Source organism: Pipistrellus hanaki (genome assembly GCF_964339955.1).
Source record: "Pipistrellus hanaki genome assembly, chromosome: 3".
NCBI lineage: Eukaryota > Metazoa > Chordata > Mammalia > Chiroptera > Vespertilionidae > Pipistrellus > Pipistrellus hanaki.
The window spans coordinates 80,909,927-80,935,739 of record NC_140505.1 but is presented as its reverse complement, the minus strand read 5'-3'; the positions used below and the strand labels follow the sequence as shown (position 1 = coordinate 80,935,739).

Here is a 25,813-nt window from a genome sequence, read left to right as displayed (position 1 = left end):
ATGCATGCTCACAAAGGTCCAAGCACTTCGCGACGCCACTTGAAAAGAGCGATAAGGGGAGTTTGTAGAAGAAAGGTCGGTTTTCGAACATAGCGCACACTGTATAGTGAGATATATAATTACAAATAAACAAGTCTACATCTGGAGGAAAAGATTTTCAAAGCTGAGCTCATTTTGGTTTAAAGCACATAGATCTAACGAGTAAGAAAATCGGAAAAGTGATTCTTTTCTTAGTGAATAAATTGTTTGGTGAAAGCTATTTTGATAAATATCTTGTAATTAGTAATAACAATTAGAAACTTATCATACTGTACAAAATTATAAACAATAAAATATTGTTTTTTTTGCAAATATACATTCCTCGATATCACCCAATTCATATAAGTCCAAAAATCATTATAATACATTACTTGGTTCCAAAATTATACTAAATAATACGAGGGTCTGTAAATGCACGTTTCCGCCGCAAAGTAGCATCGAGAGTAGCTGGTAGCCAATGTCCAGAATGGTTTGGAGTGCAAAGGGTTAATTTATTATTTTATTGCTTTCAGAGAAGAAGGGAGAGGGAGAGAATGATATAAGCATCAATGATGAAGAGAACCATTGATCAGCTGTCTCCTGCACACCCCCTACTGGGGATTGAGCCCACTACCTGAGCATGTGCTTCTGACCAGAATTGAACCTGGGACCTACAGTCCACAGGCCAATGCTATATCCACTGAGCTAAACCTGCTAGGGCTATGTCAGGTTTTACTTTAAAAACTCAAAACTATGTTAATTGGGTACATAAACATTTAAGCCCTCCTGAGGGATTGAGCACTTTATTATTATGAAATGATCTTCTTTATCTCTGGTAGTATTCTTAGCTCTGAAATCTACTTTGACTAATACTAACAGAGCTGCTCCACTCCAGATTTCTTCAGACGAGTGTTTGCATAGTTTATCTTCTGCCATCATTAACTTTTAACTTATTTGTTATTATAGCTCAAGTGCATTTCTAGTAGGTAGCTTATATTTGGGTCTCCCTTTTTTATAATATCTGATGGCCTCTGCCTTTTAATTGGCTTTAGACCATACACATTTAATGTGATTACTGATAATTTGTTAGGTTTTAATTTATCATCTTACTACTAGTTTTCTATTTTCTCATCGGTTCTTTTCCCCCTTTCCCTCTTACTGGTTTTCCCCTGAGTAACTGAGAATTATCATATGATTCTGTTTTATTTCTTTGGTTGGCCTAGTAGTTCTAACATATTGATTTGTTATTTTATTGGTTGTGTTAGAATTAGTAGTATATATCTTTAACTTACAGTCTTCCTTCAATGATATTACATCACTTTGTGTACAGCATAAGAACCTGACTATAGTATACTTCCATTTCTCTCTACCTCTTGGCATTTATACTATTATTGTCATACATATAAATTTTATATATATAGTGTTATGAACATCATGCTACTTTGTCATTATTTTTAAATAGCCAGTTGTTTTTAAAAGAAATTTAAATAATAATAAAAAAGATCATATATAGTTGACTCTTGAGCAAATGGGTTTGAACAGCATGGTATATATATACATATATATATAATTTTTTCAATAACTACAGTCAGCCCTCAGTTTCTATGGGTTTTATTTACATCTATGGAGTCAATCAGCCACTAGTCAAAACATTTTTTTTTTTAATCTGCAAACTGTATTCATTGTTCTATCCCATTTTATATAAGGGACTTGAGCATCAGCAGATTTTGGTATCATTGGGTAAGTTCTATAATCAATACTCATATGAATATCTAGGGCTAACTGCAGTTCTTATGAAATTCTTATCATGTTTAGTGCTTTCTTCATTCTTTTGTGCAGATCTTTATTTTCCTTTGACATCACTTCCTTTTTTCCTGAAGGATTTTCTTTAACATTTCTTTCAATGCAGGTCAATGAATGACAAATTCTTTCAGAGATTGTATGTCTGGAAAAATTTTTATTTCACTTCTATTTTCAAAGATACTTCGGGTCTAGAATTCTATGTTGGCAATTTTGTTTTTTCAGTACTTTAAAGATGTTTCACCAATATCAAATCTATCTACTATTTCAGGAATTTATTCTGTGTCTAGTCTACCCACTAATTTTTTTTAGTGGGTAGACTAGAAAAAATAGGTAAAATAAAAGTTCTATCTATTTTTTTATAGGCTTATAATTTCCTTCTGGTTTCTCCACCTTCTCTGATTTTTAAAAATCTTTTAAAAGATGAAATGGTCTCCTTCAGATTGTTGATCATTATAAAATATATTAAATAAAAAAAATAATAAATTTGTACTCTAAATCCAAAAATATTTTATAAAATTCCATATAATATTGTCTTAATTTATGGTGTACAACAAAATAATTTGACATACAGTCAAACCTCAGTTCTCAAACATATCCCATCTGGAACAATTCAGTTCTCAACCAAGTTGTTCACAGAAAAAATGTCTGGTTGTGGAACCACGCTTCAGTTATTGAACTGATAACCCTTTCATTCCTGCTGACATATCAGCATTACAAAAAGTATTTCTCAGTCCACAAAGGAGAGAATTCCAGAATCAATTTATCTATTGTCAGTTTACCTCCTGTTGTTAACATCTCAGGAAATGTTTGTTTGTTTTTGCTTTTGTTGCTGGTGAAATGGACAATTAGCACAATTTAAAACATAAAAGGCCATCAAGATGCTAATGTTGCTAAGGGTGTGAAAGAAACAATGATCACAGCAATTGAAGAGGTAGAAAAACTGTTGTTGATTTGGATAGGTGAAAAGCAGTTAAGTGACAGCATTTTAAAGGCAATGATATGTGAAAAAAACAAAGATGCTGCATACTGACCTCCTGAAAGATACCTCTGGAATGAGTGCTGAAAATAATTCCTTTAAGGCTACAAAGAATTAAACAAAATAAGTGTTTGTTTATAGATTAAACAGTACATTGGACATGTACTGTATATAAAGAAGGCTAAAACAAGGAATCATGTGGAGGTCTGGAACAAATTAATTCTATTTACATTATTTGTAATGGGGAAAATGATTCAGTTTTTGAACAAATCGTTTCTTGAACAGCCTTCTGGAACAAATTAAAGTTGAGAATCAAGGTTACACTGTACAAATATATTGTGAAATGATTACCACACTAAATTTTGTTAACATCTATCACCTCACATAATTACACTTTTTTAAAATATATTTTATTGATTTTTTACAGAGAGGAAGGGAGAGAGATAGAGAGCTAGAAACGTCGATGAGAGAGAAACATCGACCAGCTGCCTCCTGCACACCCCCTACTGGGGATGTACCCGCAACCAATGTACATACCCTTGACCGGAATCGAACCTGGGACCTTTCAGTCCACACACCGACTCTCCACCGCTGAGCCAAATCAGTTTCGGCTACACTTTTTTTTTCTTATAAGAACTTTTAAGGTCAGAAGTTTGTTACCTTAAAAGTTGAAATTTTGATTTTTCATGGGAGACTTGGCTCTTCTATCCAGATTTGAGACGAGAAATAAATTTCCCTGTAGTTTTCTAAGCCAATATCAGAAGGGTTTTGTTCCTCTCGATTTCACAGGGTTATTTCCTTTTATGGATTCCAGCTTTATCTGAAAATCTGTTACAATTCTGAATCTCACTCAGGCCCTAGGCCTCATCTCTTGTCCCTCAGTGAACACCATAAAAAAGCTTCGAGCAATTCGGGGCTCTTTTTATCTCCCCAGGACATCTGCAATGTCAGGTCATACGTATATCACTCTGACGTTGGTGTTTTCTCTGTGCTTCTGGAACATGGAAATACTCCTTTTGTTTATCTCATGAGCGGTGCACTAAAAAGAGCAACAAGCCCTAGCTGGTTTGCCTTAGTGGTTGGAGTGTTGGCCCTCTGACTTAAGGATTCCTGGTTTAATTCTGATCAAGGGCTTGTACCTTGATTGCAGGCTTAATCCCCAGGCCCTGTGGGGGCATGAGTGGGAGGCAACCAATGGATGTGTTTCTCTAACATCTGTTTATCTCTGTGTCTCCCTCCCTTCTACTCTGTCTAAAAATTAATGGAAAATCACTTCTCGGCCTTTTGGCTAAGACCACGTGTAAAAATTAATGGAAAAAATATCCCTGGGTGAGGATTAACCAAAGGAAAAAAAGCATGCAACAAGAAGTGTCATTTTACCATTTCTCTAGGTGTTTGGGATGAAAGGATCTCTTCAGTGATCTAGTTGTCAGTTTTTTATAACCTCTTGTAAACAAAATGAAAATAAATAAGTTATCTTTTGATATAGTTAGATATATATAAAACAAGTTGGATATAAGAGATCCAAAGAATAATGGCATATGAAGAGTGGTTTTTAGTGATATACTCATCATTTGTGCATCTTTGGGGGCCAATCACTATTTTTAACAAAGACTTAGGGATGATATATTCTTTTGATTATATGTTTAGAAAAATACAAAACTAAGTGGGAGTTAAATGACAACCAGGATTTCAAAATATCTTGATGAACTAAGAGATAGACTAAATAAAACAAGATGAATAACAGAATGTGAAGTCAAGCATTTAAGCTAAAAACAATAAAAAAAATAACAAAATCCCCACAGGAAATAGCTTCAAAAGTATAGGAGATATAGCGTGATAACAACTCAAGTAGAACTATTGAGGGGATGACTTGACTGCTCCATATGAGCTCACAGTGTAAAGTGGCTGCTACCTTTGATATTAGAAGAACAATGCCCAGGAGAAGAAGGAAATATGATTTTGTACTTATCACATTATATGTGAGTATTAATTATATACTATGCAACAAATTATACCCAGAACTTAGTGGCTTAAAACAGTAAACATTTGTCATTTCAGAAGAATTTCTGCGGATCAGAAATCTTGGTGTCTCTGCTGAAAGGTCTCTCACAGAATGGAATCAAGGTGTGGGCTGTGCTCTCATCTGAAAGCCTGATAAAAGGAGGAGCTGATTTTAAGCCCTCTCACACAGCTGTTGACATGACTATGTTCCTCATAGGCTGCTAAACCGAGGGTTTCAGTTCCTTGCTGACAGTTGACATGGCCTCCACTCAGTTCCTTACCACCTGGGCTTCTCCTCAAAGCAGCTCACAACATGACAGCTGGCTTCCATCAGAACAGGAAAGCAAGAGAGCAGGAGAGGACCAGCAAGATGGAAGCCCCAGAAATTTTTTTATAATCTAATCTCAGAAATAATATTCAATTTTTGCTGTATTTTAGATCCAGCCTACACTCAAGGAGAGGAGGACCATAAATACCATGAGGCAAAAATCATTAGGAGACATCTTAGAGACTGCAAACCACAATGTGTCACTTTTTAAAAAAATGGTCCCAATAGTACAACATGATATCCCAAGATTTGTGACCAAAATAATAAAAATATTTTTAAAGAACAAAAACTCAGGTCATGTAAAGAAAAATATAAATTGCTTTGGCTAGAAAAGAGAAGGAAAAAAAGGAGAGGGGTTGGAATTTTCATTGCTCTTTTAAGAGAGAGTATACTTAGTTTTTGAGGCTCTAATAGGCTGAGCAAAGACCTACAGGGGAATATTCTAACACTTAACACTTAACATTATTATTTTTATAGGAGTTTATTTGAGCCAAACTGACAACATATGCCAAGGAGCAAGATCTCGAAAGTTCCCTTATATCACATAACACTTTAATGATCAGTTTACCTGTTTGTTTCCTCCACATGACTACAAACTACTAGTAGCCCAGTGCACAAAATTTGTGCATGGAAGAGGGGTTCGTTCCCTCAGCCCAGCCTGCACCCTGTTCAATTGGGGGCCCCTGTGGGATCAGGCCTGAACCTGCAGTCGGACATCCCTCTTGCAATCTGAGACCACTAGCTCCTAACTGCTCACCTGCCTGCCTGCCTGATCATCCCTAACTGCCTCTGCCGGCCTGCCTGATCACTCCAACCTCTCTGCCTGCCTGCCTGATTGCCCCTAACTGTCCTCCCCTGACAGCCTGATATCTCTGCCAAATGCTCTCCCTTGCCTGCCTGATCTCGCCCCAACTGCCTCTGCCTGCATGATCACCCCAAACTGCCCTCCCCTCTGGCCTGATCTCATACCCAACTGCCCTCCCCTGCCAACCTGATCTCACCCCCAACTGCCCCCCCCCCCCCCCCAGCCTGATCTTGCCACAACTGCCCTCACCTGCTGGCCTGGTTTCTTCCAATTGCCTTCCCCTGCCGGCCTGATCTCACCCCCTGCCAGCCTGATCTCACACCAACTGTCTTTCCCTGCCAGCCTGATCGCTCCTAACTAACTGCCTTTGCCTGCCTGATCACCCCTAACTGCCCTCCCCTGCAAGTTTGATCTTGCCCCCAACTGCCCTCCTTTGCCAACCAATTTGGTTCTGATTGGTCAGTTTCTATCCCAGTCGGGGTCAAAAGCTCTGCCTCCTAGGCAGCCATTGGCTCCTCACAGTTGACCCAGATTTGGTTCTGATTGGTCAGTTTCTATGCCAGTCAGCGTCTCTGGGACTAAGAATGGGGCCTGATCAGAAAGGTGGGGCTGATCAGCAGCCTTGGTGGAGGCCTGGAGAGAAATGGAGGCATGGCTGCTGGCCCGGCCTGGAGAGAGGCAAGTGCTGATCAACAGCTGCCACAGAGGCTACGGATTAGACCCTGCTTCTCTCTTCAGGCCTCTCTCCAGCCCCCTCAGCAGTCAGCACTGGGTCACCAGGCCTACTGCCATAGCAGTCAGTGCTGGGTCACCACAGCAACCCAGCGCTGACTGCAGGACTGACTTCCGGTTGGTCAAGCCTCTGGTCATGATAGTCCCAGGGTTTTTATATATCAATATTAGGATTATAGGCAGATAGTACATATCACTTATTCACTATTATAATCCTCAGTTATTGAAACAATGACTGTATTCAATAAATACTTGACAAGTGATCAACAAGTATTTGATAAGTAACATGTGAAAAGACTAAAGAATAGATCTATAGGGAAATAAATTTTGGTTCAAAATATAAAACTAAAAAATATAATTCACAGAATTTTCCCAAATCAGGAGGGGTTGCTATGTCTCTGGAGGTATTAGAGGAAATGCTAGATGACCATGCAAGATGAAGACCAAGAGATTTGGATGAAATGACCTCTAAGTGTTAAAAGGTCCACCTCCAATGTTCTGATCCCATGACATTGTTGGTCTGGATAATCTTAACAAAAATTATCCCTGATCCATAGGATAGAAATGGCCTATGGTACGCCATCCATGTTGAAGATACAATACAACCACAATTCCCTCCCTTAGATAGAACAAACACTCTGAGCCTTTTAAAACATTTAACAAAAAGGAAATGAGCCTCATGTAAAGCAGCTCACCCTAACACTGCCCCACTCCCATGCCTGCTGCACTGTGAGGAGGAAAACAAAGGACAAAGGCTGTGGGTTCCTGAGTCCCAGTGACCAGGTCATGCCCTGCACTTACCAGCTAAGGGACCACAGGCAAGTCACCTTACCTCTTTAGGCTCAGCATCTTACTTCTAAAACTGGGATAACATTAACTTCAAATTGCTAAGTTTTGTTCCCCCTGACTATTTTAAAGTAAGGCCTCTCTTTTGGCAGTGGAAGACATTAAGAAACATTTCAAAGTCCAGGTAAATGAAAGCACTGTTCTCATTCCTACCTTGATAGTTTTTCACAGGAGTCATCTTGTTATAATCTTCTGATAAAATAAATTCCTACAAAAAAGAAGAAAAATATTAAGCAAAAAGAAAAATTTTAAATGAATAAATATGTTTTGGTAAAGCCAGAATGTATAAAGCAAACATCATTATAAAATTACATCAAATTCTATTTTGTATTTTAAAAAAAATATTTTATTGGTTTTTACACAGAGAGGAATTGAGAGGGATAGAGAGCTAGAAACGTCAATGAGAGAGAAACATGGACCAGCTGCCTCTTGCACCCCCCCACTGAGGATGTGCCCGTAACCAAGGTACGTGCCCTTGACCGGAATCGAACCCAGGACCTTTCGGTCTGCAGGCTGACACTCTATCCACTGAGCCAAACTGGTTTCGGCTATTTTGTATTTTAATATTTTGCCAATCAACTCAGTATGTGTTACACCTATTCATTCACCTCATTTCATCTCATCAGGCAGATATTCTGTAATCTCCTGTAATCACAAGGGTGAGTACAGTACAATAAGAGATTTTGAGAACACATTCACACAATTTTCACTACAGTATCGTTATAGTTGTTCTTTTTCTTATTAGTTATTACTGTTAATCTCTTTTTATGTCTAATTTTTCACAGTTATGTATGCATAGGAAAAAACACAGTATACACAGGTTTGTATTATCAGTGGTTTCCAGCATTCACAGGCGGTTTTGCAGCATAGCCTCTGCAGATAAGGAAGGAATACTGTATTACAGAAACATTATTCATATGTTGACTTTCTCTTTAAATTAGCAGTTACTTAGGAAAAAATTCTTATTTATAAGCAGTTATATTTATGGTTATCTTTTGTAGCTAATTTCTAGTGTTCCTGGCTTATATTGAGAAAGTCCTCCAATGGTCTCCCCTTTCCCTTTCCTTGTCTGTGTCCACCAATCTGTTCACCTCTTTACCTTTTCAAAGTACTGAAAAGATTGTATTCATGGTCAGGACATTAATGATTTTGAAAATATTCTGTAGATATGAGAAAAGTGCTTTTTATCCAAAGTGTGTATATCTATTTAATGAAACTTGACAATACTTTTCAAATATTTGATAATTTTTGTAAACTAATTTGTTAACTTGAATTTTAGATTCAGAAAGATAAAGAAATAGGCTTTACTTTTAGTGATTATTATTCTGTTTATCACTATTGCTCCTGTCTCTGGATTTTTATGAAAACCAGGTCCTGCAGAATGAGTCAGTCAGATGGTAATACTATTTTATTTGGGCAACATCATACTGAAAAGTTGCTGGCATGCTCTGCCATTGAAGAATATACAAGACCTGTGCTTGTTTATACGCATGCCATCCTCAATCCCCTTGTGTGTACATCACAAACCAATCAGCAAGGTCATACAAAAACTAAACAGGACCTCTTAACTCAGCCCATACTTTAAAGAATGAAGGAAGGAATGTTGACATCTGCTTAATTGCCCAGCAAAAGTATTTGGGTACTCTTACATGTGTGCGTACACAAAGCCATAAACTGAAGAGAGGAGATACAAACATAAAAAGTTTCATGAACTCAAAGGTCCTACATTTCTGGGTGGGAATAGAGGTCTTCTTTCTTCATTTGCCTCCATAAAAAAAAAAAAAAAAAAAAAAAAAAAAAAACTGATCTAAAGACAAAATCTTTTTGAGAGGTGCTATATTGGTAAATTTCTCAGTTTACATTTCCATATATATCTATTTCTGATATGCTTTAAAATGTTCAAGATATTGCCAAATATATTGCTTTGTGGGTGACTAATTGTTTTTAACTAATTGTGGTAAAAACAGATTAACATTAAATTATCATCTTAATCATTTTTAAGTATATAGTTCAGTAGTGTTAAGTATATATATTATTGTGCAACAGATCTCTAGAAATATTTTCATTTTACAAAACAAACTCTGTACTCACTAAACACTAATGCTCCCTCCGTAGGCAATCACCTTTCTAGTTTTTGTTTCTATGATTCTAACTATTTTAGATACGGCTTCTGAGTGGAATCATACACTATTTGTCCATTAATGACTGGCTCATTTCATTTAGCAAAATGTCCTTGACGTTCATCACTATTGAAGCATGTGACAGGATTTCCTTCTTTTTTAAGGCTGCACAATATTCCATTATATGCACATATCACATTTTTTTCTAGCCATTCTTCTGCCAATAAAAACTTGGGTTGCTTTTACCTCTTGGCTATTTGTATAAATATTACAATGAACATGAATGTGCAAATCTCTCTGCCAGATCCTGCTTTGAATTCTTTTGGATATATACTCATAAGTGGTATTGCTGGATCATATGGTAATTCTATTTTTAATATTTAATGCTAAGAGGTTGATTTTTTTGAGGTTGATTGATTTTAAACTCAGCGTTAGAAAACTATTACCTTTAAAATTGCTTTCATTTAAAAAAAAATATATATATGTTTATTGATTTTACAGAGGAAGGGAGAGGGAGAGACAGATAGAAACCTCAATGATGAGAGAGAATCATTGATGGGCTGCCTCATGCTCGCCATACACTGGGGATCAAGCCTGCAACCTGGGCATATGCCCTAGTTGGGAAACAGAACTGTAACCTCCTGGCGCATACATAGGATGATGCTCAACCACTGAGCAACACTGGCTGGGGACTGCTTTCTTTTTGTTATACAGTTTCATAATTAACCGTGTTTCCTTTTTTGCCTTGGCTACCAGGTAATTCAGAATCAAATTAAAGTCTTCATCATATAACCTGTGCTAGTCTTTATAATCTGGAAACATGTACTATTATAGGTTTCACCGAGGCTCTTTTGGTTGTCAGGAACTCAAACCAGTGAAGAAAGAGTTTACTGTAAAGAGACAGAGGCCACGTGGGAGAGCTGCTGGCCACTGAAGCTGCGCTCACCCTGCTCTGTCTCTCTTGCAGGCTGAGGGCCTCTCTCCTTGCATCTCAGTATTTTTCTCTAAATGCAATCTATCATCCTTTCTCAACCAACCAGTCTTTTCTGAAAACTCAGCTTCTTTTTCCTCACAACTGGAGCTTGCATGTAGCCATCTCAGCCTCTCTCTAATGTAACCTTCAGCTTCATTTTCTAACCATTGGCTATCTCTCTTAATATTTCCAGGTTCAAATTCAGGCAGGAATCTAACCAGCCTACACATCTTTCCTCACCAGGATCCTGATAGTCCATATGAGGCCCCTAGCCAATCATTGGCGAAGCATCCAATCTCAGCTCAACTAATAAATACTAAAAGAAAACAGTCACCTTTTCATCAGGGCCTATAGAAGGCAATTCTTTTATCACTGAAGTAGCTAAACAGAGGAAGACATCATGTGTAACACATCTGGTCCATCTTTACATAACCATGACAAGAAGACACTCATATGTATGTGCACACATACTTACACACAAATATTTTCCCTGGCATTGTCTCCAATTTTTATTTTCATTTTTGTTTTCATTATGTATATTCTTGCAAACTGTGTGATAAGTTTCTGAATTCAGATGGAGCATAATAAAAAAAAAATCAAATAAACTTACTTCTATATTATACAGAAGTTGACCCTTGAAGCTATCCTATCTAATAAAAGAGTAATATCCAAATAACCATCACTCTGCTATACACACAAGCCATGACCATAATCCAATCAGGAGTGAATATACAGATAAACTCAACCAAGATGGCTATGGCCACAGAGAGCAAGAGGGAGGCTTAGGTTTCCCCGGCAATGGAGGAAGCCAAGCTTTCCCCCTGATCTTGCCAGCCTAGGCTTCCACTCCAGGCTACAAAGTTTCAATGATAAAAGATACATAAATCCAAACAGAAATGGTGGCAGCCATGGAGCAAGCAGAAGGGTTGGCTCCGCTCAAGGCTACAAAGTTTAAATTGTAGAAGATAGATAAACCCCAGATACCAGGGCCTCTGCTTGGGTCGCCAGAGGGTGTGGCCAGCCTGCAAACCACCACAGGCCCCTTGCCCAGGCCACCCCAACCCCCAAGGAAACCCCCACCCTAATCTAGGACACCCTTCAGGGCAAACCAGCTGGTCCCCACCCATGCACCAGATCTCTATCCTATCTAATAAAAGAGTAATATGCAGATTGACCATCACTCCAACACATAAGATGGCTGCCCCATGTGGTCAAAGATCCTGCCCCCATGTGAACACAAGATGGCCAGCCCAAGATGGCCAGCAGGAGAGGGAAGTTAGGGGTGACCAAGCCAGCAGAGGAGGGAAGTTGGAGGCGACCAGGCCTGCAGGGAAGGGTAGTGGGAGGGACCCAGGCCTGCAGAGGAGAGCAGTTGGGGGGGACCAGGCCTGCAGGGAGGGCAGTTAGGGGTGACCAGGTGTGCAGGGGAGGACAGTTAGGGGGGATCAGGCCTGCAGGGGAGAGCAGTTAGGCATTAATCAGGTTGGCAAGGTAGTGGTTAGGGGGTGATTAGGCTGGCAGGAAGTGTTAGTGGCCATCAGGAAGGCAGGCAGGTGAGCATTTGGGAGCCTGCAGTCCCGGACATCCTTCTCACAATCCAGGACTGCAGTAGGATTGGGCCTAAGCGGGCAGTCGGACATCCCTCGAGGGTCCCAGAATAAAGAGGGTGCAGGCTGGGCTGAGGGACACCCCCCAATGCACAGATTTCGTGCATCGGGCCTTTAGTTTTATACTATAAAAGTGCAGTGTTTCAAAATTATTGAGAAATTTAGAATTTTAAAAAGAAATTCCAGAAAAGTAATGACTTCAGCTCAAATATTTAAATGGAAGTAAATACCTTTATATCCTAATCTTTTTATAGATGTGAAAAGGCTGAGACTGGAATTTGCACCTCTTACTTGTTTTGTTTGTTTGTTTGTTTAAATCAGCAGTTCTCCAACTTTGTTCCCTTTGTTCCCTTTACTCTTAAAAATTATTGAAGAATCCCATAGTGATGCCTTGTAATAGCCTGTTTATTATTTCACAGGAAAGGTGTGAAAGGGGGGACCAGATAATACAGGCAAGCCCTTGATACAGCTTTGCAAAAAGAGCTGCATTTAACACTCTCCAAGTCTGTTCCCTGCTGGTTGATGGGAGAAGGGACTAGACAAAGGCAGTTTAGACTCATACCCAGTAAGTCTGAATGATGTGGGAAAATGCTTGCCTATCCATCAAACCTGGAAACAGGCACAGAAGCATAAAATCTAAATATATAACTTCTAAACAAAGAAGCCACTTTCTCTTGGCTCCATGGCACCTGGCTCCTGGAACTCCTACATGGGGGCACATTCCCCTGCGGCCACATGGCTCATGGCCCTGTGGGCTCCACACATGAACTACCAGACTTTAATGTGGATTAAATACCGAACTACACCTGGCTGCAACTTGGAACAGAAACTCTCAACACTTGCCCTATTTCTGGCTTTATTGACTTCCCAGATGCACCTTTTCCAGGACTGACTTTAGGGGCATGGGCTTTGGAACCTGAGAAGTCTAACTCCACACACAAAAAAATAATTTTCCAGATCCCATCTTCGCATGAAATCTTAGAAAGTTCATTTTCTGAAGATATTGCAAGAGCCCCATTTCCACTCATGTCTGAGAAATCTGGCCCATTAATTCATCCAGCATCAATTGGTTGCATTTATTGATATTTATCATATTAAAAATTAAAACTAAGAAAATTTAAAAATATTAATTCATCAAAATAATAAATTTATTACCTTACTATAAGTAACATTCATTATGAAAGAATATTTTACAAAATAAAAAAATTTAGCCGAAAGTGGAATTGTTTTTCATTTTTGTAAATCTGATTAATAGAAGAAGGCAGTTGGGTCTTCATTTCTACTTCTGCATTCCATCTGTATGCTTGTTAAAAAAATAAGAGTACAGAGGGCAAATAATATGTTAATATTATGAAAATAGCTTTGACCTCACAGACAATACTTTGAGAATACTGGTTCAGTGCTGACCTTTAAAAAAAAAAAAAAAAATCTTTACAGTTGAGATTACAGATGTCCCTTTCCCCTCACCCCCATTGCCTCCCTCCACCTGGTTCCTGCCCCACCCCAGGCCTTCACCACCCTATTGTCTTGTATCCATAGGTAATGCATATATGGATACAAAATCTTTGTTTAATCTCTTCCCATCCTCCCATCATCCTTCTCTCTGAGATGGTCAGTCTATTCTATTTCCCTGCCTCTGATTCTATTTTATTCACCAGTTTATTCTGTTCATTAGATTTCTTACTCATTTATTTTGATTTTAGATTCAATTATTGATAGGTATGTATTTGTTGCCATTTTGTTGTTCATATTTTTTTATTGTTTTCTTTTTTTTCTTCTTCCTCTTCTTAAAGAATACCCTTCAACATTTCATATAATACTGGTTTGGTGGTGATAAACTCCTTTAACTTTTTTTTTTCTTTCTTTTTTGTCTGTGAAGCTCTTTATCTGACCCTCAATTCTAAAGGATAGCTTTGCTGGGTAGAGTAATCTTGGTTGTAGGTCCTTGCTATTTATCACTTTGAATATTTCTTGCCATTCCCTCTGGCCTACATAGTTTCTATTGAGAAATCAGCTGACAATCATATGGGCATTCCCTTGTAGGTAACTAATTGCTTTTCTATTGCTGCTTGTAAGATTCTCTCTTTGTCTTTAGCTCTTAGCATTTTAATTATGATGTGTCTTGGTATGGTTCTCTTTGGGTTCCTCTTGTGTTTAGGACTCTCTGTGCTTCCTGGACTTATAAGTCTATTTCTTTCATCAGGTAGGGGAAGTTTTCCATTATTATTTCTTCAAATAGGTTTTCAATATCTTTCCCTCTCTCTTCTTCTGGCACCCCCATAATGCAAATATTGGTATGTCTGAAGTTGTTCCAGAAACTTCCTACACTATCTTCATATTTTCGAATTATTTCTTTTTGCTCTTCCAGTTGAGTGTTTTTTGCTTCCTCATATTTCAAATCTCAGAATCTTCTACTCTACTGGTGAATCCCTGTATATTATTCTTTATTTCAGGCAGTGTATGCTTAATTTTTTACTTGTCTTTTTCCTTGTGTTTGGCATTTTCAGTAAGATCCTTAGAAGTCACACTAAGTCCCTTGAGGTTTCTAGAAGGTTCTTGAGTAGCCTTATACTAGTAACTGTGGTTTTGGACTCTATATCCAGTGGTTTGCTTTCTTTCATTTCTTTAATTTTTCTTCGTCTTTGCATTTTGGCTGCTTTCCAGTATTTATTTCTATGTATTAAATAGGGGAGAGCTGCTATGTCTCCTTGAGTTTGTAGAATTGGCTTGTGTAGTATGTGTCCTATGGGGCCCAGTGGCTCAGCCTCCCCAGTCACCTGAGCTGGGCACTTAGGTGCAACCCTGTGTGGGCTGTGTTCATAGTCTTGTTGTAGTTGAGACTTGATTGCTGTTGGTGTCACTGGGAGGAACTGACCTCCAAGCCAATTGACTGTGAGGACCAGCTGCTTTGCAGGAGACACCCCTACAGAGCAGGACTTGCTTCAGTGGTACTTTGGTGCTCATTGAGTCTTCCCCTTGAGTGTGTTGCTTATGGATGTATAGAGTTGTAATCTGGTATGGTCTGACACTGACTACAGGGTAAACTGGCTATTGGGTCTCTAGATAGGTGCAAAGTCAGCCAATTGCCTGGGACTACTCAGCAGGAGCGACAGAGAGATCTGCCAATTCCTCCTCTTTGCATTGGGTTTGGAAGTTCCCAGACAAGGCCCTGCTAGGAAGCAATGCAGGATGGTGCTGGTGCCAGATGTTAGGTCTTTTATTGATAGGTTTGGGGGCCCCTGATCCAGCTGCAGCTTGTTTGAGATTTTCAAGGACAGGCCATTCATATGCAAAAGCCACTGCAGACAGTTTGCATGGGGTTGTAAATGGAGGAGGTGGGGTCTTAGGGAATCATCAGGGTGGAGCAAACAGAAGTGGCTGCTAGTCAGCCCTGCAACTGGGGAGGTCCCAGCATAGGAACAATGTCCCTGCAAGCACCTCCATCTGGGAGAAAGCCACCTCTAAGTTCTTGCCCCCATGTCAGACAAATATGTCCCTCAGAGCCTCACCCTGGTGCTGAAGCTCAGAGGAAGCAGGACCTTGTAAATTCAATTTAGCAGCCTCTGTGTCACTGAGCTCCAATCCGTACTGGTTTTTAAAGCCCATAGTTAGGGGGATTTCTTTTCCCAGCTCTGGAACCCCAGGCTAGGGATCTGGTGTGGGGCGAGGACCCCTTGCTCCTCTGGGAGGCCTCCACAGAGACAATCTCCCTCCTGATTAAAAAAGCAGCCATTCTGTGTCTCTGCACGTCCTACCAGTATCAGTGTACTGTCTTCTTTACTTCTCTAGTTGTAGCCAGCTTTCCAGCAGCTATGGATGATGGTTGTTTTGTATTTTAGCTGTAATTTTGATGTGGTTGTGGGAGGCAGCAAGTACAGTTTACATATGCAGCCATCCTGGTTCTCTCTGACCTGACTTTTGGTTTTGATTAATCATCATTTCAGATTCTGTCAATTTGCCTGCAGACTTCAAAGAATTATTATTGTTTGTTTATAAATTATGAAAAGAGGCTTCAATGGCTACCAAACAATGGAACATTCTCTCACATCCAGAAACTAAGTGGGTTAAGTGCCTGTAATGCCTAAAGACCTTAATCTTTTATTTTCTTTTATATATATTTATTGATTTCAGAGAGGTAAAGAGAAACATCAATGATGAGAGAATCACTGATCATCTGTCTCCTGAATTCCACCTCCTGGGGATCGAGCATGCAACCCGGGCATATGCCCTTGACCAGAAATGAACCTGGGACCCTTTAGTCCATATGCTGATGATCTATCTACTGAGCCAAACCAGCTAGGGCTCTTTTTAATATTTTTAATGCTTTCAGAGAGGAAGGGAGAAGGAGAGAAAGAGAGAAACACCAATGATAAGAGAATCATTGATTAGTTACCTCCTGCAAGCCCCACACCAGGGATTGAGCCCTCAACTTGAGCATATGCCCTGACCGGGGATCAAACCGTGACCTCCTGCATCATAAGTTGATGATCAACCATGAGCCACACAGGCTGAACAGGACCCTAATCTTTCTGACCTCAGAATTTTAAGAAATGGGAGGAAGGAATGCTTTAGTTGCAAATCCCCAGCCTCAGCTCTGAACTTTGTAAGAAATCCCTAGTCATATATCTAAAAGACTGATATGTCACAATACATGGAAGCATCTGAAGCAAGAGAAATGATAACTGAGGCTTGTGTAATAAGAGCAGCTGTTAGCCTCTCTAGATTCAAAACATTGCGTACAAAGAAACAAATTCAGGTTTACAAATTCTTTTGATAAATTACCATTCAAACTCAGATTTACAAACAAAACATACAAATGCAACTTTAAGGTCTTTCAGCACATAATCTGTTCTCTCTCTAGGTTTGCCTGGATGCTTAACTTAAAGTTTACCTGACATCATTTTTCTTTAATGCAGTGGTTCCTAAATTGAGGCACATGTACCACAGGGAGGTAATTTGACTTTTAAGGGGAGCAATTAGAGAATGAGTTAATAAGAGTGAAATTTTTGCATTTCTTATGGTTCTAGGGGCCTCATATACAGCATGTAAATATATATTGTGACATATTTATGCAATTCAGTTCTCTATTATATGTTTTGAAACTTTATTTGCTATTTTTTCATATCACTTGATATTATTATTATTTTTTAACAATTTCTTCCTCAATACTTCAATTGTCCTTTTGTTCTTGTTCTCTTCCATAGGCACCATGTTCTCTGGCGCCACATGAACAAGTTAATGACCTTTTAGGCTTCCTCCACGTGAATAGGAGTTCACTTTTTGAATATTAAGAATTATATGTCACGGGGGAGGGAGGGGTGCATCAGGATTTTAGAGATGCTTAGGGGGGGCAAGGCCAAAAAAGGTCAGGAACCACTGCTTTAATGGCAACATGGTTTTACACTTTCCCACACCCCAGCAATGAATGCAAGTTAATTAGATGCAGTTGATTTTTTAATACCTCTCCCAAAAGGATGGAAGGGAGATGGTAAAAGAAAAAATGACACACAGATTTGAGATCAACTACTTCCAAGACTGCAAATTTCAGAATTTTAAGGACAGATGCTCTTGGAAATTATTCAACAAATGAGGAATTTACCCTGCTCAAGGCCACAATCTGAAGCCAGAACAACGATGTATTACACAACAAAGCCACTAAAGTACTATGCCTTCATTACCCTTCTAAGATAGTGAAAGAGACTGCATATTTTAAATAACTTCTAAACACAATAAAAGTTCTGCTATTATATTAAACAGAAGATTACATGACAGATCAGTTTACATAAACTCTAATTGGTAATACTTATTTTTTAAACAAAAAATGGCTCAAACCTTTTGACAATTATTCTGAACAAAAAAGCTGTCTGCTAAAATTGAAAATTACTTAGAGCTGATGTCATAAAATTTAGCCTGAGAGTCAAGGCTGGCAACTACTGTTCCAACTGATGAAAGCAACTGGTGAAAGAAATTTGGACCTTTGGTTGTTAGGTTTTAGATTTCTTGGAATTTTAGAATTTGTAAGGGGTCTTAGAGATTGCATTGTACAATGACTCATTCTTTTTTATCTACAGATCTTTTGAATTACACAAACCTCAAAACGCCTCTTCAAAAGGATATTGAAACTTGGGTGAATGTCTCATTGAATTTCTATCAGCAAAGGAAAATATTTCAGTGCAAATTTTGAAATCACTGCACATTTCAGAAAATCCAGATGGCAATATATATAACACAAAAGAAACATAAGTACAACTCATGGCTCCCTCATTTTCTGTTACCTAAGTCTATTGCTTAGAAATACTACTAGTAGGTATGCCATGGACATTGACAGTCAGTATACTATTTGGTAGTATACTGACTAAAAAGCGAGCTTAGCCTGGGAGGTATCTTTTTAAAGAAATATATTTTATTGATTTTTTACAGAGAGGAAGGGAGAGGGATAGAGAGCTAGAAACATCGATGAGAGAGAAACATCGACCAGCTGCCCCTTGCACTCCCCCTTCCGGGGATATGCCTGCAACCAATGTACATGCCCTTGACCGGAATCAAACCCGGGACCTTTCAGTCTGCAGACCGACGCTCTATCCATTGAGCCAAACCGGTTTCTGCAAGCCTGGGAGGTACCTTTGCCAACTATCCTTTCTCTCCAATCAATTTCTCTTACATATTTAGTAATCAGAACTTTACTATCCTTCTTGAACTCACATCCCTTCCAATGTACTTTCAACTCAACTACATTTGTGCTTGACAGTGGCCTGCACATCCCCACAACCTAGCCTTTGTACTAATCTCTCCTTTGATGGAAACTGTTCCCTTTCCCCAATTTTCATCACTTTTCATATTCGATATTAACCCTTCTAGGCAAGGTTGAATGGTCTGCTCATATGTTCACCAGGCAGAATGAATCTTACCTTTGCTGAAATTCAACAGACTCATCTTTTATGATCTTGATCACAATCTGCATTAATTAGAGCTACCTGTGATCACATTATTTTATCTTTCCTTATAGATTTTTAAATAGAAAAAAATTGAATTTTTGTTTTCTTTCTTAATACATGTGTCTCCCATATGTCCAGCATTTTTTTCAATATGCCATGTAGGAGAGGTAATCAGTAAATATTTATAAAGGAATAAGCATTCATTTTGTTTTTTTATCATGTCAAAATTTTAATTGTACTAATATTATAAGGGTCTACCTCAGCTTGGCCTGTGCCTTCTCGCAATCTGGGACCCCTCGGGAGATGTTGGAGAGCCAGTTTCAGTCTGATCCCGCTCAACGCAGGAGCTGCCCCCTGGGGGAGTGCCGCTCAGCCAGAAGGTGGGCTCATGGCTGGCAAGCATGGCAGCAGTGGTGGGAGCCTCTCCGCCTCCACGGCAGTGCTAAGGATGTCCGACTGACGACTTAGGCCTGAGGGCTCCCAGACTGTGAGAGGGCTCAGGCTGGGCTGAGGGACTCCTCCTCCCACCCGAGTGCAGGAATTTTGTGCACTGGGCCTCTAGTAATAAAATAAAACAAGCCTATGTCAGAAAAGAAAAAATAATAGGCTTGGAAGTAGGAACTAGATTCCTCAATTTGGGGGTTCAATGCTAACCACAATAGGTTTGAATAAAAATATATACAATCATCAGACATCTACACTAATAAAAGAGAAACATGCAAATTGACCATACCTCTGCTATGCCCACAAGCCATGCCCACCAGCCAATCAGGAGTGAGTATGCAAATTAACCCAACCAAAATGGTGGTTAATTTGCATATCCAGGTGCAGAGCAGCAAGTGGGGTGGCTGAGACAGGAGGGAAGGAGGCAGGGCAGCAGAGAAGGGAGGGAAGCAGGCAGGGCTGTGGAGATGGCCACAGGAAGCCCTATTCTTGGAGGAATCTTTCTGCAACGGGCCTCTAGTTCAAACAATAAAAGAAAAAAGGGCTGAAACCAGTATGGCTCAGTGGATAGAGCATTGGCCTGTGGACTGAAAGGTCCCGGGTTCAATTCTGGTCAAGGGCATGTACCTGGGTTGTGGGCACATCTCCAGTAAAGGGTTTGCAAGAGGCAGCTGGTCGATGTTTCTCTCTCATCGATGTTTCTAGCTTTCTATCCCTCCCTCTTCCTCTCTGTAAAAACTCAATAAAATATATTTAAAAAAAGAAAGAAAGAAAACAAAGTAAAAAGGAAGAGAGCCTAATTGCTAAAGCTATTACTTTTTGTAATTAATGCCAAAAAATAAAAGAGCACTTGATTTTAACTCAAATCTCAGGACTAATCAGTATTTTACTTCCTAGTTCAATAGCAAAACACCATAATATGTTGCTTTTTTTTTTTTTTTTTTTTTTTTTTTTTTTTACAATTAACATATAACATTTTATTAGTTTCCGATGTACAAAATAATGACTTGATATTTATATTCACTGTGATGAATTGTCTTATAAAGTTACCTGGTGCTAACCATGGTCTTTGTGCTAAAATGTTGTTACATTTTTCTGGATTTAAACTAACAGATTTTCAGCCTGAACATTATTTAAACCAATAAGTGTGCAGATAGCAAGTAATGAACAAACATAACCTATTTAACCCAGTTTTAGGAGCCAAAAATGGTGCTCACAAGAAACAAACTGGCTTAAAAATTCAGAGTTTTTAAAAATTTCTTTAAACTTGAGATGGCAAATAATGATGTCAAAAACTCTAATTTCAGATTTAAAAAAAGTAAATTAAAGTTAATCTTTTCTTGAAGTGAACAGAATTTCTGCTATAAAAATAGTAATTAATATTTATTGAGGCCTTTATATACATTACCTCATGTAATCCTTTTAACAATCCTGTGAGGCACATATTCTTCCTAATCTACTGTGAGTAAATTGAGCCTTATGTGAAGTTAACCAACTTGTACATCATTATCCAGCTAAAAGATGACAGAGCTGGAATTCAGAGGCAGCTTTCTCTGGGGGCAGTTCATACCTCAACAACCAGGATATTTGCCCCTGACATCTGAGGCCAAGTGTGTTAACAATGACTTCTCCCGTGAATTCTGAATAAACTCTACCTGATAAAGGGATAGAAAAATAAAACAATCACTTATTCCATATCACAGTTGGTGGGAAACAAGGGCTTCTATAAGAATGATTAGAATGTAAGAATAAAAGTAAAAGAATAAAGAAACTCTGGAAGGAAACACAGATGTAACTATCTTGGTTTTCATTCACTTGAAAACTATTACTGAGGTTTCAATTTGTGCAAGCTCTCTACTGGGTATTGGAAATACCAATGCATGTAATGTTTCCTGCCTTCAAGTTGCTCAGGCTAATGGAGGTTAAAAACAAACAAACACACAAAAAAAACAAGGAAATTAGTCTTTTGGCTCTCTGTGCAGCACCATGGTGATCAGCAAGAACAAGCACCGTATGAAAGGCAGAGAAGAGGAGCCAAAATAGAAGTGGATGATCCATTTTCTAAGGAAGATTGGTGTGATGTGAAAGCACCAGATATGTTCAATATACGAACTATAGAAAAGCACCAGTCACGAGAACTCAAATCACATCTGATGGTTTCAAGGGTCATGTTTTTGAAGTGAACCTAACTGATCTGCAGAATGATAAAGTTGCATTTAGAAAATTCAAGCTAATTACTGAGGATGTTCAGGGCAAAAACTACCGGACTAATTTCCATAGCATTACTCTTCCCCATGAAAAATAAGCTCCATGGTAAAAAAAAAAAAAAAAAAAAAAAAAAAAAAAATGGCAGACCATGACTGAAGCTCATGACTACTGGTGATTATTTGCTTCATCTATTCTGTGTTGGTTTTACTAAAAAAAAAAAAAAAAAGCAATATTCAGATTCAGAAGACCTCTTACGTTCAGCATCAACAGGTCCACATGTCTGAAAGAAGATGATGACAAATGACTTGAAAGAAGTGGTCAATAAAATGATTCCAGATAGTATTGTCAAACTATTTATCTACTTCATGATGTCTTTGTTAGAAAAGTAAAGTGCTGAAGAAGCCCAAGTTTGAACTGAGAAAATTCACAGAGCTTCCTGGTGAAGGTAGCAATTCTAGAAAACCTACTGGAAATGAGACAGGTGCTAAAGTTGAATGAGCCCACAGTCCAAGAATATGTTTACAGTACAGTCATTTAATGGCAACAAATAAAAATCCTATTTGTGAGGGGGGGAAATGAATAGGGGGGAAAAAAAAGAAAACAAGAAAATTAGAACTTTCTAAATTTCTCCTATTTACTATTTTGAGGAATTCTGTTATCTTACATAATATACAATCATATAAACTATGTATGTAATATACATATAAACTAATAATTAATTACACATAAATATTATAGCAGAAATTTCAACTAAATGCTATGAGAGGCCTTAAGAAGGGCCTTTTAACCCTGCTCTGGGAAAGGACAGGCTTCTCATAAGAATGGGTTTGGGGCTTTAAGCTAATTGTTAAAGGTATGAGAGGAGTTCCTCAGGGGGAAGGAAGCAGGAGGTCAGTAAGGGTAACAGCCTCTTTTAGCAAGGGGACCCCAAGTATATGGGCATGGATTTGTGAACCATACAAGTATATTTGGGTAAGAGTTTGTAATAAATGAAGCTAACAAAGTGGACAGAATTAAGAAATGTGAATTATATTCTTCCAGAAGTTGTTGAAAGTCTATACACAGAGGAGTGGCATGATTACATTAGAATTTTAGATATGTGATGGCAGAGTAGTTACAGGAAACTAGACAAGAGACAGTAGGAATAGTCAGGGCTTACTGCAACAGTCCAAGCAAATGCTGTGAGGGACAGAAAGATTTAAAGTAATGGTGGAAATAATTAAAAAAGGAGAATCTGGAGATAGCTCTGAGGTAAGTCAGTAGACCAGGGAATTGATAGCTGTGAGATTTGAGAGAGAAATATAGATCTACTATAACTCCTACTTCTAGTTGTGTCTCCTCAGTGTGTCATTTACTAAAGGAAGGAGAAAGAGCATATATTAGGAAAAAGAGAATTATTTCTATTTAGAATATGCTAAATCAAAGTCTTAGAGACTCCCATGTAAGCAGCTAGGAGTCATAGTTCAGGCTCAGGAGGACAGATGGGCCATCTTGAGAACTGTAGATGTAGGATAATTAAGCTGCAGGCACAGATCACTAAGAAAGTTTGCAGCACAAGGCAGAAACTTGGAGAGCACTGACATCTAAGGCTTTGCCAGAAAAGGAAGAGCCAGTAAAAACATCTGGAGAGCCCTAGCTGGTTTGGCTCAGTGGATAGAGTGTCGGCCTGGGGACTGAAGGGTCCCAGGTTCGATTCCAGTCAAGGACATGTGTACCTTGGTTGCGGGCACATTCCCAGTGGGGGGTGTGCAGGAGGCAGCTGATGGATGCTTCTCTCTCATCGATGTTTCTAACTCTCTCTCTCCCTTCCTCTGTAAAAAACCAACAATATATATATAAACAAGCAAACAAAACATCCGGAGAGCCCTAGGCAGTTTGTCTTAGTGGATAGAACGTCTGCCTGACCACCAAAGGGTCGCTGGGTTCAATCCTGGTCAAGGGCACATTGGTAATACCTTAATCAATAAAGAAAAAATAAGAAGAAATGAAGATTTACTAGGGACTGAGCTTGACAGTATGGTAAAATGATTCCATAATTCAAAACAATAGAACTGACAAAAGCATAAGAATACAGGCTATGACAGTAGATAACAATATAACTAAAAGACGTTGAGAAAAACAGGAAAAAAAGAAAAGAAAATAGCACACTAATTACCCAACCCACTGGAAGCCACCTTTTCAGCTCCTTTCTCTTCTAGCCATGACAGACAGCTCTGGGCAAAAGAACCGGCCCTACTTCTCCAACCCAAGTGACCAGCTGGACCTGAGTGATTGCTGCTGATAGAAAAGCTGTGCTGTTCTACAAGATGGTACAGTCAGCGGTCTTTGGGCAATTGGGTAATCTGCCTCTCTGAGGTTAATGTGTAATACTGATAGTTTTCTTCCTGTACTAAGAGTATTTACGAAAATGTCATATTCACTGGTAACTGTGAGTAGAGTGATCCCCCATCTGTAGGAATAGGTGAGTAAATTGTGACTTGTGGCACCTACATTCAAGGTGTAGTGCTACCGGAGCCATAAGTAAACAGGGAGGGAGTCCACTTTGTAAACAAAACCTCCTCTGAGTTACCACCACCCTGAGTCACAAGCATCCAACTGCAGCAAAACAAAGAAACACAAGCCCAGCAGCAAACCCCAGCCCTGTACTCTTCCTTGATCAGGGCAGACTCAATGCCATTCCCTTCTCTAATGTAAGCTTCCAGGCAGCAAGGCTAGAAAAAGCCTGCTTTCGAGACTCTCTCAGATCAGAGTAGATGTAGGAACATGAGATGATGGCAATTCAGTGACAAAGGGACTATAAAAGAATAACTGTGTCCTTCACACAGTATGGCTCAAGTTCTCAAGCTTTATAGAAAAAGAATAAAGGGTAGATGGCTCCTTGGGGGTAGTTTCATGAATCTGTTGTTGTCAAGGTACTTTGGGAGGAATGCGTTTCAAAGGTGACTGATATGGAATACCATATCAGCATTCCTAGGCTCTGAACCTTGTGATCTAAAGGACAGTGACATGAGAACCATAGCCCGATATGTTTGTGTAAAGAATTAACTTAAAATAAAAATTAGAAAAATATTTGTGCACACAGAAGATATTATTTTCACATGTCTACATGGAAATGATTATAAAAGATTTGTGACAGATTCCTGGTGTTAAAAAAAAAATTGCAGGACCACAGATAGCTCTATGCTCTTACTCCACTGGAGTAAGGCTGCCTCTTGTGATGAGAAGTTTGCTACATCTTCCCCAGTCATCCATGCAGAGTATCATTAGCAATTTGCACAATTCTCTGAGCCCAACCTTCTCCTGAGGGTGATGAAAATTAAAATGGCAACAACTTGGATAAAAAAAAAACAACTACAGAAAAAAATGGCATTTGACAGTCCACATTTTGCAAATTACTGGTAAATTACTGTGATAAGGCAGCAAAGACTGAATGAAAATGGGACTAGGAATAAGTTGAATAATCAAGGAGTATGCCACCATGAAGCCACTTCCTCTTCTTGGAACTGGCCAACTAAATCCATGTGACACAGATTATACCCAAGGCTTCCTGGTTACCACCAGTGGAGGATGCTGCTGCTAATGACAACAATGTTGCCAGGAGCTAACATTTATGGAGCACTTAATATACATAGGCACTGTTCTAAAAGCTTAACATATATGATACCAGATAATCCTCACAGCTCTATAAAACGGATACATTATTCTCATTTTACAAATAGAAAACTAAGAGTAAAGCAACTTGCCCAGGGTGACACAACATGTAGAGTGAGGAGATTTAGCATAATCTTTTACACACAGTAGATATTTAAATAATTGTTAGTTGGCTGGAATACATGATATGTTATGACAGAAAATTTTAAAGTCCTACATCAGCATAAATAGCAATTAACACAATTGGACTGACTTCTTTTAACATTAAAACAGAAGGCATTTCTACCCTAGCCAGTGTGGCTCAGTGATAGAGCATTGGCCCTCGGACTGAAGGGTCGTGAGTTTGATTCTGGTCAAGGGCAC

The 25,813-nt window shown here is 38.9% G+C and overlaps 1 protein-coding gene and 1 pseudogene across 3 annotated transcripts in view; one reads left to right on the top strand and one right to left on the bottom strand.

Annotated features, from left to right (window-relative positions):
- The window catches only part of WDFY2 (WD repeat and FYVE domain containing 2), a 170,568-nt gene that overhangs the window by 56,227 nt on the left and 88,528 nt on the right, over window positions 1-25,813 (bottom strand). For both annotated transcript variants that reach the window (XM_084879439.1, XM_084879440.1), the window contains one exon: window positions 7,666-7,720. In XM_084879439.1, the coding sequence (XP_084735565.1) occupies window positions 7,666-7,720 (55 nt within the window). The remainder of the gene's footprint in view (window positions 1-7,665; window positions 7,721-25,813) is intronic.
- On the top strand, window positions 21,563-22,297 carry LOC311618803 (small ribosomal subunit protein eS1-like; annotated as a pseudogene). Its single transcript has one exon. The product of its transcript is annotated as a small ribosomal subunit protein eS1-like (transcript).